At 43.4% G+C, this 17,934-nt stretch overlaps 1 protein-coding gene across 1 annotated transcript in view; it reads left to right on the plus strand.

Moving 5' to 3' along the window:
* LOC149314014 (uncharacterized) overlaps positions 1 to 17,934 on the plus strand; it is a 135,696-nt gene that overhangs the window by 90,786 nt on the left and 26,976 nt on the right. The window contains exons 5-6 of the mRNA XM_089523053.1: positions 14,353 to 14,459; positions 17,178 to 17,306. Of these exons, the coding sequence (XP_089379179.1) occupies positions 14,353 to 14,459; positions 17,178 to 17,306 (236 nt within the window). The remainder of the gene's footprint in view (positions 1 to 14,352; positions 14,460 to 17,177; positions 17,307 to 17,934) is intronic.

The following is a 17,934-nucleotide window of genomic DNA, read 5'->3' on the forward strand; positions in this document are numbered from 1 at the left end:
AATAGTGGGACAGTGAGGGATGAAATGAAGAATTACAAGAGAGGGTGTATCCAGAACAACACTCTTAACAAGCAGAATTTTGCCCCATGAAGTTCCCCCTATTACTGGATCTCTTTGCCGGGAAAAGCGGTCACTGCAAAATATCTTTTTCTCATACAGCTGTTTAAGGTATTTGAGGGGTAAAAGTGGCAACTGTTCAGTGCAGCAAATGTAGCTTTCAGTGGATTCACAGTTACTTTTTAAAAGAAGAAACTTATGTGTAAATTATAAATGTGGACCATTTATAGTGATCCCTCAAGCACTGTTTTCCTAAATTAGCAAGCAGCCTGTTCGCTTGGGCTTATCTGCAGCCAGCCAGATGTGATGCATCATGCAGAACCCTGCTCCAGGATATACTCATCAGTGTTTGTGGATCATTCCACATATTATAGTCTTAGGTGTACATTTGTATACATCTACCCTTGCAAAGCATGAACGCACCAAATGCTTTTCTTCCAGCAGTATTTTGGCAGGGACCTGGTATTCTGGTCAAATTCATTCTCCTCTTTGTGGCATTTCACTCCCACTCTAACTGTAAGGCAGTCAAAGCATCATGCATGGTCAATAATCACTGTCCTGTTTTACAACCGCCTTGTAAGTTATGTTTGTTAGCCTGAAAGAGAGTGCTTGGCCCAAGCTCACCCAATGGGCTTCATGATGCCTGTGTGGATATATAGGATTGTCCCTTACAATCTAACCACTGGTACATCAGTGTTAATGATTCTTTAATTCCTCAGTTGCAAACCAAAGCTGACCTCCATAAGATGTGAAATGACTTTCAATAGTCCTGGATTTTTTCTCAGTTCTCAAATGAAGCTTTGAGACTCAACTCTTAACTTCCTCTTTCCATTTGTGTCCAGTAGATGGCGGAAGTAGTCTAACACTTACAAACACCTTTCAACATCCCAAAGGCTCCAAACTTCATTTCTGTTCTTCAGATATAGGGTGAACTCATAAAAGAGAGCCTTTAAACAACAGGGAGGGACATGTTAACAGTTTAAGGCTGGAGGCTATAATCTTGAATACATTTACTAAGGTTTCTAAACACAGCAAGAGTAGATGCATGGGTTAGTGTTGTTTAGGAATGCTTGTAAGGAAAGATTTCCAATTATGGTTTTTAGTGGCCTGGAGGAAGAAATAAACAGAAGAGGTGTGGTGCTTAAAGAAGGGAAAAAACTGTGGAGGAATCCTCAATTCTAAAAGGAAAGGTTAGAGGGAAATATATGAAAATCCAAGGGTTTTTAGTTAAATTACAATTAGTAAACTGTTTCATGCTTGCCTGAGTAGGGGATGGGATTGTGGGGCAGAGGCAGTGTCTCATTTACCTTAATGGACCAGGATCCATGGGTATTCCTTGCAGATTGCATTCCTGAAAATAATTCCTGAACACTAAACACATGAGTGTAGCATCAGCTATAAATGACAGATATAAATTGTGGCTTGTACCTGCAAAATGTACGTGAATCAAGCCTGATTTTGAATATGTGTGGGGCCCACCAGCTCCATGCATGTCTGCTCAGAAGGAAGTTTCATCAGGCTTGACTGGATTTGCTTCAATTGCAGCCTAAAACTAATATATCTGTCAAGTATTTTAGATTTCCCACTTGACCATCATTCTCCTGGCTCTAATCTCACAACTGGTCCATTTACCAGAACAAGTCTGAATTACCCAATCCCCATATCCTAATATAGCATTCTCATTGAAAACAGCCTTTGAGAAGGAAATGCACAATACTAATGTGTAGAAATTATATCCACTTTGACATGATTGGAGGAGTCTGTTTTAACATTTTTTTAAAAATTAAAAAGGTTATTAGCTGTCATTTCAAAAACTGTGGTGGAACAGACTGAAAGTGTGCGTGTGTGTGTGTGTGTGTGTGTGGTGTTGTGTACCTTCAAATTGTTTCTCACTTAAGGTGACCCTAAGGTGAACTTATCATTATAGGGTTTTCTTGCAAGATTTGTTCAGAGGAGGTTTTTCATTGCCTTCCCTTGAGACTGAGAGCATGTGACTTGCCCATTCACACACACACACACACACACACACACGCCCTTTGAATTGTCCACATTTTTATTGTGTTCCAACCTGGAACTGGAATGGATTTAATAAACACTGCTACCCTCTGGGTGTAAAATGTTTCCATTTATTTAAATTTTGTGCCACAAATAGTTTTCACATTCACAGTGTTGAGCATCTTGTGTACATTAAATTTTAACAATGCCAATTATATCCTTTTCAGCTGAACACTACAAAATATGCAAAAGTCAAAGAGGGATGAAAACTTCTGCAAGGCACTGTAAATGTAATGAATAAATAAACATACCTTCCCTTGAAAGAGTTATGTCATTCTGCTGAAGTGTTAGTTGAGGAAAAGGTTATTAGTATGCTTTGTGTTCCTTATGGGGTACGATATAGAGCAAGAAAGAATTAATTACCTATCACAGTATAGAAAAACACGTTACAGAAAAACAGGCTAATGTCTGTATACTGTACCTGACATGCAGTGCTCCTCACAATATAGAGAAGAAAAACTCTTTTTGTCCCATTCTCTGTCTATGCTGTAACAACACACTGCAAGGAACAAGGGACAACACTATGAGCTTCGTGAAACCTATGTGCTTTGTGAAACAGAGAAGATCCATCCTTTAGTAGAAGGCATTCTTATGTTAGTGACTGAGACAAGAGAACTTGGAAATTATTTATTCTTCAAGAACAATTTTGGACACGCTTCCACAATTTGTTGTCCTCCGTTTATTTGGAACTACAACTTCCATGAGAGCCAGTGTGGTGTTGTGGTTTGAGTGCTGAGCTGTGACTCTTAATGTTGTTGTTACATGCCATTCAAGTTGGTTCCAACTTATGGCAACCCTAAGGTGGACCTACCACAGGGTTTTCTGGGCCAGAAGGTATGAGACCCTCCAAAGGTGGGTCTCCACAAACAGTTGGTTTTCATGGCTGAGCAGGGAATTGAACCTTGATCACCAGAGTCATAGTCCAATTTATGGAAACCTTAAGATGAACCTATCACAGAGGTTTCTGGGGCTGAGAGTATGAGGCCCACCTTTGGTTTCCATCTTTGGCCAGTGGGGTTTGATGGGGAATTAAACTTTGATTTCCAAATTCATAGTCCAACACTTGAACCACTACACTATGCTGGGCTTGGTTTCAGTGCTGGACTAGAAATTGAGAGGTCCAAGTTCAAGTCTCCTCTTGGCAATGCAACTCATTGATGACCCAGGCTTTTTGCTCTCTCAGCTTATCACAAGCTACAGTGGGGATCCCTGCAACTACAAGAGGCCTCTAGGGGTTCTGTAAGAGACCACAATTGAAAAACAACCTTTTTTTGGCTGTAGATATAATAATTTTTATGCAAAGATTCCCTTAGGCCTGGTTTCTCCAGGATACAAAGGCTGCCCTAGAGCTTTCTTACTATGAAGATAAAATGGGGTGGAGAAGACCCATTTTGGCTGCCTTCAGCTCACTGAAGAAAATAGGAATAGAATCTAAAAAACCAGAGAAATAAATAATAACAAATAGAAGTGTTTTAAACAAATTTCATAGTGCTATCATTTCGAGCCTTCTCTGCTACTAATTCTGTGCCAAGGGTGGAAATAGGGGAGGCCTGGATATTTTGCAGCTGGAGTATTGCATTTCAAAAATAATGGCAGCTTTATCCGAAGATGACAAATAGCATTTTCATAACCACTGAAATGGGTCACAGATGGGTCAGAGGCATTATCAAACAACATTAGTTCATAGAATTATGGTTTCTCATTTGATGTTTTTGTTGGGGGGGGGGGGGCACTAGCTCAACAGACTGTATTTGCAGTTCTGTGGAATCAGTCATACTACTGAACTGGTTCCTGTAGCTGTAAAGGGTGGGAGGGCAACTCTTGTTGTGTTGTCCTGCTGTGTATTGTGTTAAGAGAGATTGCTGTCACCAGCCTTTGAAGAGGAACTGACATCAGTTTAAAGCAGTGGCTCTCAACCAGTGAGCTGAGACCAGGGTGATCAGATGCCCTAACTGCAAAAGAGGACAAGGCACTGCAAAATGTAGGCCATTCAAGAAAAATGGAGGACCTTACAGCTTCGCAGTCACGCTCCAAATGGAGGACATTTTGAAATTACTCCCTTGACAGAAGATTGAAATGTAGGACATGTCCTGGGAAAGGAGGACATTCGGTCATCCTCAATGGGACCCTCAGGGGGGCAGGAGACTTGAAAGCCCTGACCCCCCCCCCCCTTTGCTTCCCAAACTATTTTTTCTCCTGGCGGGAAAGAGAAAGACAAATAGGCTGCTTGGAACCTCTGCCTGAGGGGAGAAGAGGAGGAGGAGGAGGAGGAGGAGATCTATTTCCTTATAAAATGCTTATATGTGTGTGTGTGTATTAAAGTTACGATCAATCCTTGTGTTTAAAATAAAATAGGCACATTAAACGAACAAAAAATTTTTATTCATATACTATGTCGAGTGGGGAGGGGATATGATGTTTGCATGTAGATGTAAAAGGGGCTGCAAGGGTAAAAAAGGGTTGAGAACCACTCAAGTGAAGTGTCCATTCCACCTCAAAGCCTTGATCACAGCAATGAAATATTGAAAAATAAGGAAGGAAAGCTAGGCCAGGCTCCAGTGCACCTCTTTCATCAGCAGCTGGGAAATGTTGGCCTTCCAAACATCCTACAGATGTTTCAGGAGGGAATGCGGTGCGATGGTTTGAAGGCTGGACCAGGGTTCGAATCCTGGGCTCAGCTCTGAAAACTCACTCTTTGTGACCTTGGCCAAGTCACACTCTCTCATCCTCAGAGGGAGGCAGACCCACCCACCCACCCTCCTGAACTAATCTTGCCAAGGCACACAAAGAGATGCTTCAGACATGGTAAGGAATTGTGGCCTTAGGCAAGCTGCACTCTCTCAGCCTCAGAGGATGATGGCAAGTGCACACGCCATTGGGAGGGACGGAGCAAGACAACCCCCAGGACAGGTTCGCCTTGGGGTCGCCAGAAGTCGGAAATGACTTGAAGGCACACAACAACAACAACAACAACAACACAATGCTTCCTGCTTTCGCTTTGCCAAGGACTAGAGGCAGCCTGGAGGCCGGAGGAGGGTGAGTGGCTGCTGGAGAAAAGGGGGCTCCCTCCGGGGGAGTGGGGGGGGCAGAGGGACCTGCTGGGGCTGGCGGGGGAGGGTGTTTTTTTGACAAAAGTTTCCTCAGAGGCGGTTTGCCATTGCCATCCTCCGAGGCTGAGAGAGTGTGACTTGCCCAAGTGGGTTTCATGGTCTCCAGAGTCAGACGCTCAAACCACTAGGCCACACAGCCGCCCAGCAGGGAGCTCTGGACTCGGCTGCTGCGAAGGCAGAAGGAGGAAGGCAAGGCTGGGCCAGCGCCCCAAACCCTCCTCCCGGGGACCTGAGCTGCCCTGAGAAGCTGCCGGCCTCGCTCCCGCCCAGCTTGGCCTCCAGAGAGACTCCTGCTTCAGCGTCTGCCCAGGAGACATTCCCTTTTCTTTTCTGGCACGTCCTCCATTTTGTGGTGCCCTGATCTGCTCCCCCCTGCAGCCTCCTGGCCTTCAAGCCTGGCGAGGGGGGCCCTGCTGGGTGCTTCCTCTTTTGGTGTGCTACACATCGCCCAGCCCTCGGAAAGAGAACGCAGTGTGTGCAGTGCACACTTCTCGGGGCGTGTACAGAGCCAGCCTGGAGAGCAGGGTCTGAATCTTGGCTTGGCCACTGGAAATCCCCTTGGGTAAGTCACACACTCTCAGCCTCCGAGGATGGCAAGAGCACACTCCCTCTGAAGAAACACGCCAAGAAAAGCCCATGATAAGGCTCACCTTAGGGTCACAATAAACCAGAAACGACTTGGAGGCACACAACAACAACAACAACAACAACAACAACAACAGAGTTTATGCACTGGGTGGGAGAGGGAGCTGCATCTACACTGCAAAATTAATGCAGTTTGACACCACTTTAGCAGCCTTGGTTCAATGCTGTTGAATTCTAGGATTTGTCGTTGTGTGACAAATTTTGTGAGATGTTTAGCCTTCTCTGTCAGAGGGCTCTGGTGTCACAACGAACTACAGATCCCAAAATTCCATAGGATGGACCTGCCACAGTTAAAGCATTGTCAAACTGCATTAATTCAGCAGTGTGGAAGTGAACTATTAGCACTCCAGCTAGCAGAAGTGAAAGGTTGTCTCTTTTGGACTGAGTGGCATGCTGTCGTCTTTGAATCAGGGTTTGCAGGGTTAGCTGGTTAAAGGAAGACATCAGATATTCTGCTGTCTCAGGTTGCCCATTCAAGATTGTCTCAGGCCCTGGCCCTTGTGGGCCAAAACGGAGACCTAAAGTGATGTCATGAACTGATATGCATTCAGTACCCACTGCAGTTGCTCACAACTGTTCATTCAAATATATATATATATATATATATATATATATAGAGAGAGAGAGAGAGAGAGAGAGAGAGAGAGAGGTGGGACATATTTTCCTCTTTGGAAAGTAAGACTTAGCTAAAAAGACTGTTCATAGATCAATGTGAAATGGGAAGGTTATTCCTTCACACTTATTTAGGTAGGTGAGATAAGGAACATTGAATCTAGCCTACTTGTTTCTAGCCAGAAAGTGGATGCAGAGCAGAGCAGAAGGAGAGCCCTGAATCCCTGATGCCACAACAACTGGGAAAGAAGCACAAGGAGGAATTTAAGTTGCAAGTTGCAGCAAGAAATACTGTAATTTAATCCTTGAAAATGGTAACAAGCTTCACATTGGTAACAAGCCTATTGCTCTATTAGTTGAGCGGGAGATTTGCACACCCTTCTTTCCTCTTGCCCAGAGCTGAGCCGAACATAACTGTAAAAAATGCATCCTTGGGCATGTTTGAACTGGCTGCTTAATCCAGGGCCAGTCTGGAGCATTATGCCCTGCATTGGCCCCAGACTGACCACAACAGTGGCCACACACACCAGGCCAACTTTGGTGCAATGCAGCATTATTTGTTGTGTACATGGGCCAGCTGGGCCAGCACTGCATCAGCCCGGACGGCTCATCCCCCTCAGTGCCGCCTTCACAGCTGCCACTTCCTCATAGGAATTCCCTGCAAGAGCTTGCCCAGCATGCTAGTGCTTCTGCAGAGGTCAGAACAAGGTGCTCCACCATGTGATCAACAAAGAAGGGGTCGCTCTACCTGCCAGGCTGTCTCTTTCAGGCAAGAAAGTGGTGATGGTGGCTCCAAAAGAGATCCAGCCCCTTCCCTGCACTGCTCAGTACAGTGTAAGAAGGATGGTGTGGTTCTTGGCATATGGACAGCTGGATCGGCCAAAAGGACCGTAGGCACTCCAGGTTTTTCTGGAAACCCTGGAGATTTCCCTGGTTTTGCTTACTTCAGAGCAAAGTCAGGTTAAGGGCCAAAAACCACAGATCCTCCCTGGAAGTAGCCATATGTTGTGGAGACTGCCAGCACCAGCTTCAGGATGAATGCAACATTTCCTACTGGTGTAGACAAGCCCCTTGCCTCCTGCCTGGAGATAATCCACAAAACTGGAGACTCAGGGCCAGATCCTGAAATCTGGCAACCGAACTGCTGCTCATGAGCTTAATGGTAAGGCTGAGCTCATAATCTACAATGTTGTGCATGCTGGAAAACTGAATTTGTCTGAACTGGGCCTCGGTCATGTGGGCCTTTGCTGGAATCCAAGGGGATTTCCTCCACCTCCCTCAGTGTCATCCTTTCCATTTGGGAAGCAATGACTCCCAAAGGAAAAAGGAAGCTATTCATAGACCAGCCTCAGCATCCAAACAGATGAGACCAAGCAGTTTAGGGATCAGGCTCTATTCAGGATGCAATGGAAGGCCAACTTCTCAGACCAGGTATGTGTTACTATTCTCCTTGGGCTTCACAGGATGACATGGAAACCAGGGACAGAAAACATGCAAGAGCTGCAGACTGTGTAAAGACAGTCTTTTTAGATAAGAATGTGCCTTAAGCACTGTGACACCCTTTGGGGGGCTTGTCCTCAAACAGAGGTTAGAGAAAATCTCACACAGATCTTAATCCCCAAATTTCTTGGACATCACATTTTGAACTGCTTGTAGTAAAATATCCAAGAACTATTTATATAACAAAGCTTTGCATACTACAAGGTTTTCATGCTCTGAGCGAGAGTTAGGCAGAGAAATCTTGTTGAACAGGAGAGGTTGCATTTTTGGCAGAAGAACCATGATTTCCCAAGGCCTGCTGAGCTTCGATAAGAAAGGGCAGAAAGTGGAGGAGGGAGAAGCTGGAGATAGATTAAATCTTCCAGCTACTGGGCTAGTGTGTTTTCCTTCCCTCATGAAGGTGAATGGGAAGGCTTTGGATCTGGGAGATCTGTGACCTACACTCTCCATCTATGCTCCTTCCTTCCTTCCTTCCTTCCTTCCTTCCTTCCTTCCTTCCTCTATTATTGTAGAGTATCCATTGCAGAAGCATCATGGTGTAGCTTTCCATTGGTGGAGGTTTTTCTGAGAGGTCATCTCAGATGGGGGGGCTTCACTCACAGAAAGGGAGGTTTGCAATATCTTAAGGTGCATCAATAGGAAGGGATTGCTACTTGAAATCCACATCATGCAGCAAAATGCCTTAAGCCAGCACTGACAGAACCAGCCAGGACCTCCTGGTGGATCGGTTACTGGGGGCTGATAAATCAACTCTGGAGTCTACCATTTCTTCTGCAGCTGCTGTGAGTGGATCCAGGTCTTCAAGTGAAGAAAAAAAATCACTTCTGATTGACGCTTATAAAAATGAAAGACTTAAGGAGGGCTTGGGAGGGTGGCTCATAGTGGGGCTCAAGGGGGGAAATCAACCCTGGTTTCCTGTGCAATTGCCCAATCATAGGTTAGATGCAAGTGACAGCAGATATGCCTGGGATGATTACTGTCTGGACTGCAAACTTACTTAGAAATGAGTATTTCCAAAGCACTTTATTGCACTAAAGTTAAGCATGCCTCATGCCTGCCCCCTGAGATTGACCTGCTATAAGACAGACTGAGGCTGTGTGTATAACTCAAATGATTTACATAGAAGAGTAATTTACCTATGTAAAGTATGTTGTCAGTAGAGGATATGTGCTTTCCCTAGCTATCATATCAGTTGCAGTAGTTGTATGTTATGTGGAATATGGTTGCATGAGTATCACAGGACCCTACTCCCTTGTGCCCGCAACATTTTGCAGAGTGTTAACACTCAGATATGATTAGTAGTCATGTGATGCTAGCTAAAGAGAAAAAGTTGGTGTTTCTTCTTCTTCTTTTTCCCACACAGAGAAGACCCAAGGCTCTGAGCAATCATCCATTCTGTAGATAAACAATGAACAACAGCAACTCATTGCAGAAGGCAAATAGTAGCCAGGCTAGGTCATTCACAATGGTATCTTCTAAGTCGATAAGAGCCACATAGAGTCATACAATCATAAAGCTGGAAGAGACCACAAGGGCCATACATTCCAACCCCTTGCCATGCGGGAAGTTTCAAAGCACTCCTGACAGATGGCCATCCAGCCTCTTTTAAAAACTCCACCATGCTCCAAGGCAGCATGTTCCACTGTCAAAGTGCTCTTATTAGAATGTTCTTTTGAATGTTTAGGTGGAATCTATTTTCATGTAGTTTGAAGCCATTGCTCTGAGTCTTCTTGAGCTGGGCCATCACACAACCTGCTCATCCATGTCTTGCACTGATTTTGCTGTTGTCTCTATTTTCTATTCATCCTTTGTAAGCTGAACACTTCTTAACCCATAACATTTTTCTGTGACCCCATCCACCCAGACTTGCCATTGTGTCTCCCCCAATAAACTGATGTCACCAGATTATAGCCTGGATTTGAAATGCTGGGCCAGAACTCCAATATTCTTGTTTTGGAACAGAACTGTCATTAAAAAAAGGGCAACATATGGAAAAAATGAATCCTAATCAGATCCTATAGCCCTCCTCTTTTTCTCACAGCAGTATAAGCAAGGCCAACTCTGCATATGACTGAATACCCTCAAGTAGACCATTTGTACACTGTAGAAATTTAGGAAGATGTTTTATATGAGTCCAAGAGACAAAGACCCATCTGGAATGGCTTAGGGAGCTGGATATGTTTAGATAGGAGAAGAGAAAACTGAGATATGTCATGATAGCCGTTTTTAAATGTCTGAAGGGACGTGACGTAGAAGATGGAGTGTTTTCTTCTGCAATAGAAACTAGGACACAAACGAGTACACTCCTCCCTCCACATTTGTGGCTTTAACTTTTGCAGATTTGATTATTCACAGATTTTATTAATATGTTATCTCTAGAAATGTCTAGGTCCCCCAGTGCAACTCCATGGTCAACTTTAACCAAGAGTCACACTGAAGGGTCTAGAGATTCCTAGATAGAACACTCAACTGGGTATTTGTAGCTCTTCCAGGGCAATACTATAATCAGTGTCTGGCAGATGTTGACCATAGAGTTGCACCGGAGGACCTAGAGATTCCTAGAGAAGTGTTCTCTCAGGTAAAAACATAGCCCCCTTTTATTTGCAGTTTTCCCACATTCACAGGGGTCTTGTGCTCCTAACCCCAGCAAATGTGGAGGGACAAGTGTAGATTCAAATTACAAGAAAAGAGAATCCACTTAAACATTTAGGAGCTCATACTCAAATGACTCTGACACTGAGGTATCATACAAGTTTAGGTTATGCCTAGAATGATTGGGATAACAGTTGATTTCACATTTTGGAAAATATAAAATCCAGACATAACTCAGATTTGCCTCAAGTCTTAAGCAATGTACACAAATTCCTCTGTCACAAGACAGCAAAAGTGAAAAAGAGACATAGAAGTTTTCATATTAACAGAGCTGCAGTCTACATTCGGATGGGAATGTTGTGCAAGCAGGCCACTTTGTCAGTTAGTTGCATTGTTGTGTCAGTCAACTTTGCTCCTGATCCTAACTACCGCATCAGAGCAGCATAATAAGACCATCACAGGATTCAGACAGTACAGGATAGAATTAAGAAAATAAAAAAATTGTGAAGAAGAAGAAAATACCTGTTTGATCTGTATGCTATTGAACAAAGAAAAAAACATAGGTGAAGGAAAGGAAAATTCCTGATTGAATTGAAAACTGTTGAACAAAGATAAAACATTCATGAAGGAGAGGAAAACTCCTGTTTGAACTGAAAGCTGTTGGACTGAAGAAGAACTGCAAAATGGTTAATTAACTCTGAATTTTCTGTCTCCATGCGTTTTCTGGGCTACATAGGATTCCTTACATACATTTCATGCCAATTTCCTATTTGGAGGAAGAATCTCGAACTGCAATTTGATACAAGCCAATCCCCTTAATGAACTACATTTTCCTTTGCAGACCAGGTGAAGCCGTGCTATGGCGAGTACCAGAGAGCTTCTTCGTGTAATCAGAGACTTAGAGAGTAAGTGCATACAGGACCCTTTGAGTACAACTATTGGTTTTATCTGAGGGTGGGGGGTGTTGTGTAAGAGTGGGTAGGTGTGGCCCTCCAGCTGTCTTAGATATTTAATTCCCATCAACCATAGCTAGGTTTTTTTTTGGGGGGGGGGTAGAGATTAGGGGAACAACTGCCCAAAAATGTTGGGAGGGCTTCAGTTGTCCACCTCAGTTTTTGAGGCTAGGCATATTGCTCAAGTAGCCACCATTATTTTTATATAAATAGAATTGTATTCTGGCTTTATTATAATATTGCTGCTGTTTTACTGTTGTATAATTTTACTGTATGCATGATTGGTTTTAATTGTTGATAGCTACCCTGAACGATGTATAACCACTTTTGAGATTGATGTTCAATTCCCTGCTCAGCCCACTGGGTGACCTGGAGCAAGTCACACACTCTCACCCCAGAAACCCCCATGATAGGTTCACCTTAAGTTCACTATGAGTTGGAAACAACTTGAAAGCACACAACACCACACACACACAAATGTTTTGTCATTGTTATATGTTATGTTCATTTGAGTAGCAGACACCCCCTTTTCCAGTAGTACTTTCAAATCACTGTTTGTCCCTGCCAATAGGTCATTCAATCAGCTCCCCACTTGAAAGCTATCTGTAAATTCAACCTCACCTTCTGAAAAAGGTAGAAAGAAAGAGAGGCCAGCAATGGTCAATTGCTGTCCATCCTGAGAATACTCTTTGGCCCGGCTCTTTGGGGTTGAAAAAAGGGATCTTTCCCAGGCCTTTCCTCTACATGAAATCCTGTAATTCAGGGGCAGGAAATCTTTCATCTTTCAGATGTTTCAAGCTTCTGTTCCCTGATATCCTAGTCAGCATGACCAATGGTGAAAAATTATACACATTGTAATACAAAGGTTGTGGAAGACTGAAAGGTCCACGCCTCTTACTTGACTGGATATTCCAGGATCAAATGTGGGACTGTAAATATGCAGAACATTGCTGTTCTGTGCCATGTAGTTATGATCTTTCAAGAATGGAGATGGGGAGTGTATAGCTCTGCTGATATCATTGGAATAGAATCCTATCTATTCCAGCTAGCATGTCCAATGGATGGGGGTGGGGGGTGGTGGAAGTTAGAATCCAACAAGATCACTTTTCCCATCCGTGCATTTTAGTTTTAAGCTATCTTTGTACTTTGATCCCTCTCTGGAGGGAATGATGTGTAATTGATGGTTAACTTGCTAACTGGAAATAATTGACCCAGATCCAAATTTGCTACAAACTAGGGATGAATGCAAAATGCTCACCCAGTCAACACATGTGTATGCCATGAAAGTATGCATGCTGTCGTCTTACACTGCCATAGAATCATAGGATCATAGAATCGTACAGTTGGAAGAGACCAGAAGGGCCATCCAGTCCAACCCCCTGTCATGCAGGAAATCTCAGTCAAAGCATATCCGACAGATGGCCATCTAGCCTCTGCTAAAAGACCTCCAAGGAAGGAGACTCCACTACACTCCAAGAGAGTTTGTTCCACTGTCGAACAGCCCTTACTGTCAGGAAGATCTTCCTAATGTTGAGGTGGAATCTCTTTTCCTGTAGCTTGCCTCCATTGTTCCGGGTCCTGTTCTCTGGACAAGACATCCCTTCAGATATTTAAACAGGGCTATCATATCACCTCCTAACCTTCTTTTCTCCAGGCTAAACATCCCCAGCTCCCTAAATCGTTCCTCATAGGGCATGGTTTCCAGATTTTTCACCATTTTAGTCGCCCTCCTTTGGACACGCTCCAGTTTCTCAACATCCTTTTTGAATTGTGGTGCCCAGAACTGGACACAATATTCCAGGTGGCACTATTACTCCTCTTGATCTAGACAGTATACTTTTATTGATGCAGCCTAAAATTGTATTGGCCTTTTCAGCTGCCACATCACACTGTTGATTCATGTTCAATTTGTGGTCTACTTGGACTCCTAGATCCCTTTCATACGTAGTCTCGTTCAGCCAGGTGTCCCCCATCCTATATCTGTGCATTTCATTTTTCCACCCTAAGTGCAGTACCTTACATTTCTGTGTGTTGAATTTCATTTTGTTAGCTTTGGCCCAGCTTTCTAGTCTATTCAGGTCATTTTGAATTTTGATCCTGTCCTCAGGGGTATTAGCTACTCCTCCTAATTTGGTGTCATCTGCAAATTTGATGGGTATGCCCCCAATTCTGTCATCCATGTCATTGATGAAGATGTTGAATATCACTGGCCCCAGGACAGAGCCCTGTGGGACCCCACTGGTCACTTCTCTCCAGGATGAAAAGGAGCCATAAATTATGGTTATGAGGCAAAGGCTTTTATTTAATTGGAACTATTCACTCCATACAAAATTCAGGAGCTATTGCCCTCATGTCCTACTTGTGTGCTTCCCAGTGTGAAAACAGTATTCTAGATTAGACAGTCCTTTGGGATGATCCAGTATGGCTCATCTTATCTTCTCCATACTATTACCAAGAAGTGTCAGAATGCAGAATATTAGAAGCCCACCATAGTTCAACTCTATTTTAATGAATGTTTGTTGAGAGTACTCCTGGCCCCATCTTCTCTATTGGGGTGAAGAACATGCAGCTCATTTATGCTCCTCACAGGCCTTTTTTTTCACCTCCACTGTCCTCCTCCTTCTGCCATGTGTTCCCTTTTCAATTGGCTGTTGTGTACTTTTGAACACTGCTAGGTTCCCCTATACCTGCAGGTGTCTAATTCCTGTTTCTCACCGCTTCCACTTTTGGTGACAAAGTGTCTGCATGCCTCCCAAATTCAGCACTAAAAGGAGTGATACTTCTAATAACTAAGTTAGGTGACTAATCTTATCTCTTTGCTTATTTAGATACTGTGATTGAGTTAAATGCAAATTACCAGGCACGGGGACTACCAGTGACAGATGGTAGTCGGGAGCTGCAACAGTTCTGTGCTCAGCTGGAGTTTTTGCTGCAGGTAAGGCACCTGAAGCACCTGATGCAGGTATTTGATTGCCAATACAGTAAACAAAAAGGATGTGTGATTTTTTTTTTGCCTCTTAATGGAGGGAAGGTTCCTCAATGAACACCTCCGATGATGATGATGATGATGATGATGATGATGATGATGATGATGATGATGATGATGATAATAATAATTATTCTTTTCCCATCTGTCCTCAAGGCTCAAGGTGGGGTACAACATGTTAAAATACAAAACACAATTTTAAAAAAAGAAAATCTATACAACCAACAGGTAAAATACAATACTATAAAACCATTAAATTACAGTCATATAAATTCATTCTTAAAAAGTTATGATTGAAAATTGCCTTGGATAAGCCTGTTGGAAGAGACATATCTTTAATGATGTTTTAAATGCAGTCAGCATTTTCAGCTATTGTATCTCTTCCAACAGGTCATTCCACAGTCTGGAGCCAAGAGACAAACTGTTTCCTCTGGGAAACTGTTGCCAATCTAGTCCTGGCCAGTTGGAGCAAACATTTCCCAGAGGAGCTGAATGTACAGGGTAGTTGTATGGGAGAAGGTAATCCTATAGATAACCTGAACCCAAACCATGTAGGGCTTTAAAGGTAATAACCAATCCTTTGTGCTTTGTACAAAGCCTTTTTACCCTCTCTGAATCTCTTCCCCTTTTAGAGGGAAAGAAATCACTGCTATTTCGGAGATCAGAGATAACAGTGGGCTCTACCCTGTGTTTGCAAGCAATGCTCTGGCTGGACATAGTAGTGACTCCTTGCCCCTTCAATCCCCTTCTCTAGTAGAGAGGAAGAAGAGAGAGTAAAATCTGGTTCCAGGATGAAAAGCCAGCTGCGGAAGCCCCACTCGACTCTTTCGCCATGGACCTAAGAGTGGCAGGGGACAGGATAAGCTCCAACTTGATCTGGCTCACAAGACGTTAAGGTGTCCAACCCAGAACTCCCAAACTTATTCCCTACCTTGTTATTTTGATTACAGTAGAAAATGTTATCTGCAAGTAATCGGTTCAGACCTCTTACAAGGGCAACCTGACCCTCTCCTAACAACGCACTGGATGAGGAAAAAGAAAGAGAGAAACCCAGTATGTGCCAGGCAGAGTGAGGGCTTGTCTACATTTGCCAGAATACTCAAGGTTGCCCCCAGAGTATTCTGGACCCCAAATTCCCCCCTTACCTTTGGCTCTCTTCTCCAGCAATGGTGGGCAACTGCCTTCCCACATGATCCCCATTCATCTCCTGGTGCTGCTGTTGAGGTCAAAACAAGGCATCCAGTAATGATATTGATGCTGGCCACCTTGTTTTAACCTCAGAGCAACTTGCAGCCAACGGGGTGGCTCTGGGTGACAAATGGGGAGTGTGAGTTAAAAGGCAACCATCTGTCATTGCTAAAAACCCACTGAAAAACCACAACACAAAGTGAGCTTTTAAAATGCAGGTTATGGGGAGGAAGCCCTGAATTAAGTGTGGGCGTCATGAAGACAGTCCAGACCCGATTTGGGGTTTTGGCCCTGCATTTTGTAAGCAGGACACAGCAATCCTGGGGAGGGGGGAACTTGGGGTAAAACAACAATGTAGACAAGGCCTGAGATGGCAGAGAGAGAGAGATGAGATGAGATGGCAGTTGCTATGCTCACCCACTATTAGGATACAACTTCCAGTAGGGTATGCCTGAGGGAATGTGACCTTCAAAAGAAAACAGTATAGTCACAAAGTCACTTAAACGCTATATAATGAGAACAATAGATGGCCATTCAATGTGACCATTCAATTTCAACCTGTGAAGTATCCCCCCTTTTTTAAATTTTCTCTTTTCTCTTTTTTTGCTCCTGAGAGATCTCTTTGACATCCTGAATAACAAAAATAGATATTATTAGTAAGAGTGTGTCATCTTAAGGCAGTGGTGGGGACATGTGGCTCTTTAGATGTTGGACTGCAGCTCCCCTAATCTCTAATCTTTGGTTGGGCTGTCCTGTATCTGATGGAAGTTAGAGTCTAAAACACAACATCTGGAGAGCCACACTTTTCTCCCACACTTAACATAAGTTGTCTGATAAACAGCAGGGAGCCCCAAACTGTTCCTGTTTTTTTTTTTAAACCTCTTTTTTTTACCCTGTAATCCCAGGAGTGCTGTAGCCATGTCTTGAAGAGATGAAATACTGGGACCCTTTTCATTAGCAGGAATGATGAGATTATCTCCTATGGAATCAAAGTTTTCTGTTCTCTCTGGGTTTAGCTGAAATCATCCCAAGAGCAAAAGGAGAGGAGAGGGGAATAGGGTAGATTTTCCCAGACATGATATATTGTTGTGAGCGATTCCTGTTAGCACATGAAGTGTTTGGGGCAGTTTGGTCTTCAATAAGCAAGAGCCACTGGCTTTACAAATGACCTGTCCCCAGTGGACCAAGAAGCAATTGGTTAATACATGTGGATCAATATGCCTGCATTTTTGGACTCTCATAGGGAGCTGACTATGGGGACTTGCATGCTGACAGCCTCACCTTTAAAATGTACAGCCACACCAGTGAGCCCCAATCTAGTGGATCATAAGGAAGTCTATTTACTCATTTGTTGGGGGAAAATATACCCAAAGCAACACTCAAGATAACAATTTGATAGTGTAAAAACATCCACAAAATTCATACAAATTAATAATGCCATTATCTCCACACACACCCAATCCTATATTATCATTCCAGTATGATTTGAAAGAGAAGAGAAATCTCTTTGGGCAGAAGAAAGATTACTGGGATTTTCTGAGCAGAATCCTAACAAGGTTGCAGAGTGGAGTCCATGCAGGATTGCAGCATGTCACTTCCCTGGATAAAGTAAGATGGATGATATATCTGCTCTGCTTAGGAGCTTTCTGTATACCATGTTGTTGTTGTTGTTGTTGTTGTTGTTGTTGTGTGCCTTCAAGTCATTTCTGACTTATGATGACCCTAAGGCAACCCTATCGGGGTTTTCTTGGCAAGTTTCTTTAGAGGGAATTTACCATTGCCATTCTTTGAGGCTGAGAGAGTGTGACTTGCCCAAAGTCAACCAGTGAGTATTTATTATTGAGCAGGGAATCAAACCCTGATTTTCAGAGTTATAGTCCAATGCTCAAAATACTGTACCAGAATGGTTCTCATACCAAGCCACAAAGATCTGATTTTGGAAACGAAGAAGGGTCTTGAATGGAATAGCACTAGGGAGTAGATTCCCAAGTAAGATTAGAATGCTTAAAATCTTGGAGAACAAGTGCCAGTCAGTGTTGAGAATGCAGGTGCTAATTTGACCAAGAGCATCACTTGGTCTATCTGCACTATAGAAATAATGCAATTTCACACCACTTTGAGTGCTGTAATGACATCCTATGGAAACCTGGGATTTGTAGTTTTACCAGGTGATTTAGCTGTCTCTGCCAAAGAGTGCTGGTGCCTCACCAAACTACAGATCCCAGAATCCTGTAAG

This window comes from Sceloporus occidentalis, unplaced genomic scaffold (genome assembly GCF_023333645.1).
Source record: "Sceloporus occidentalis isolate IW3139 unplaced genomic scaffold, rSceOcc1.0.p SCAF_4, whole genome shotgun sequence".
NCBI classification, from domain to species: Eukaryota; Metazoa; Chordata; class Lepidosauria; order Squamata; family Phrynosomatidae; genus Sceloporus; species Sceloporus occidentalis.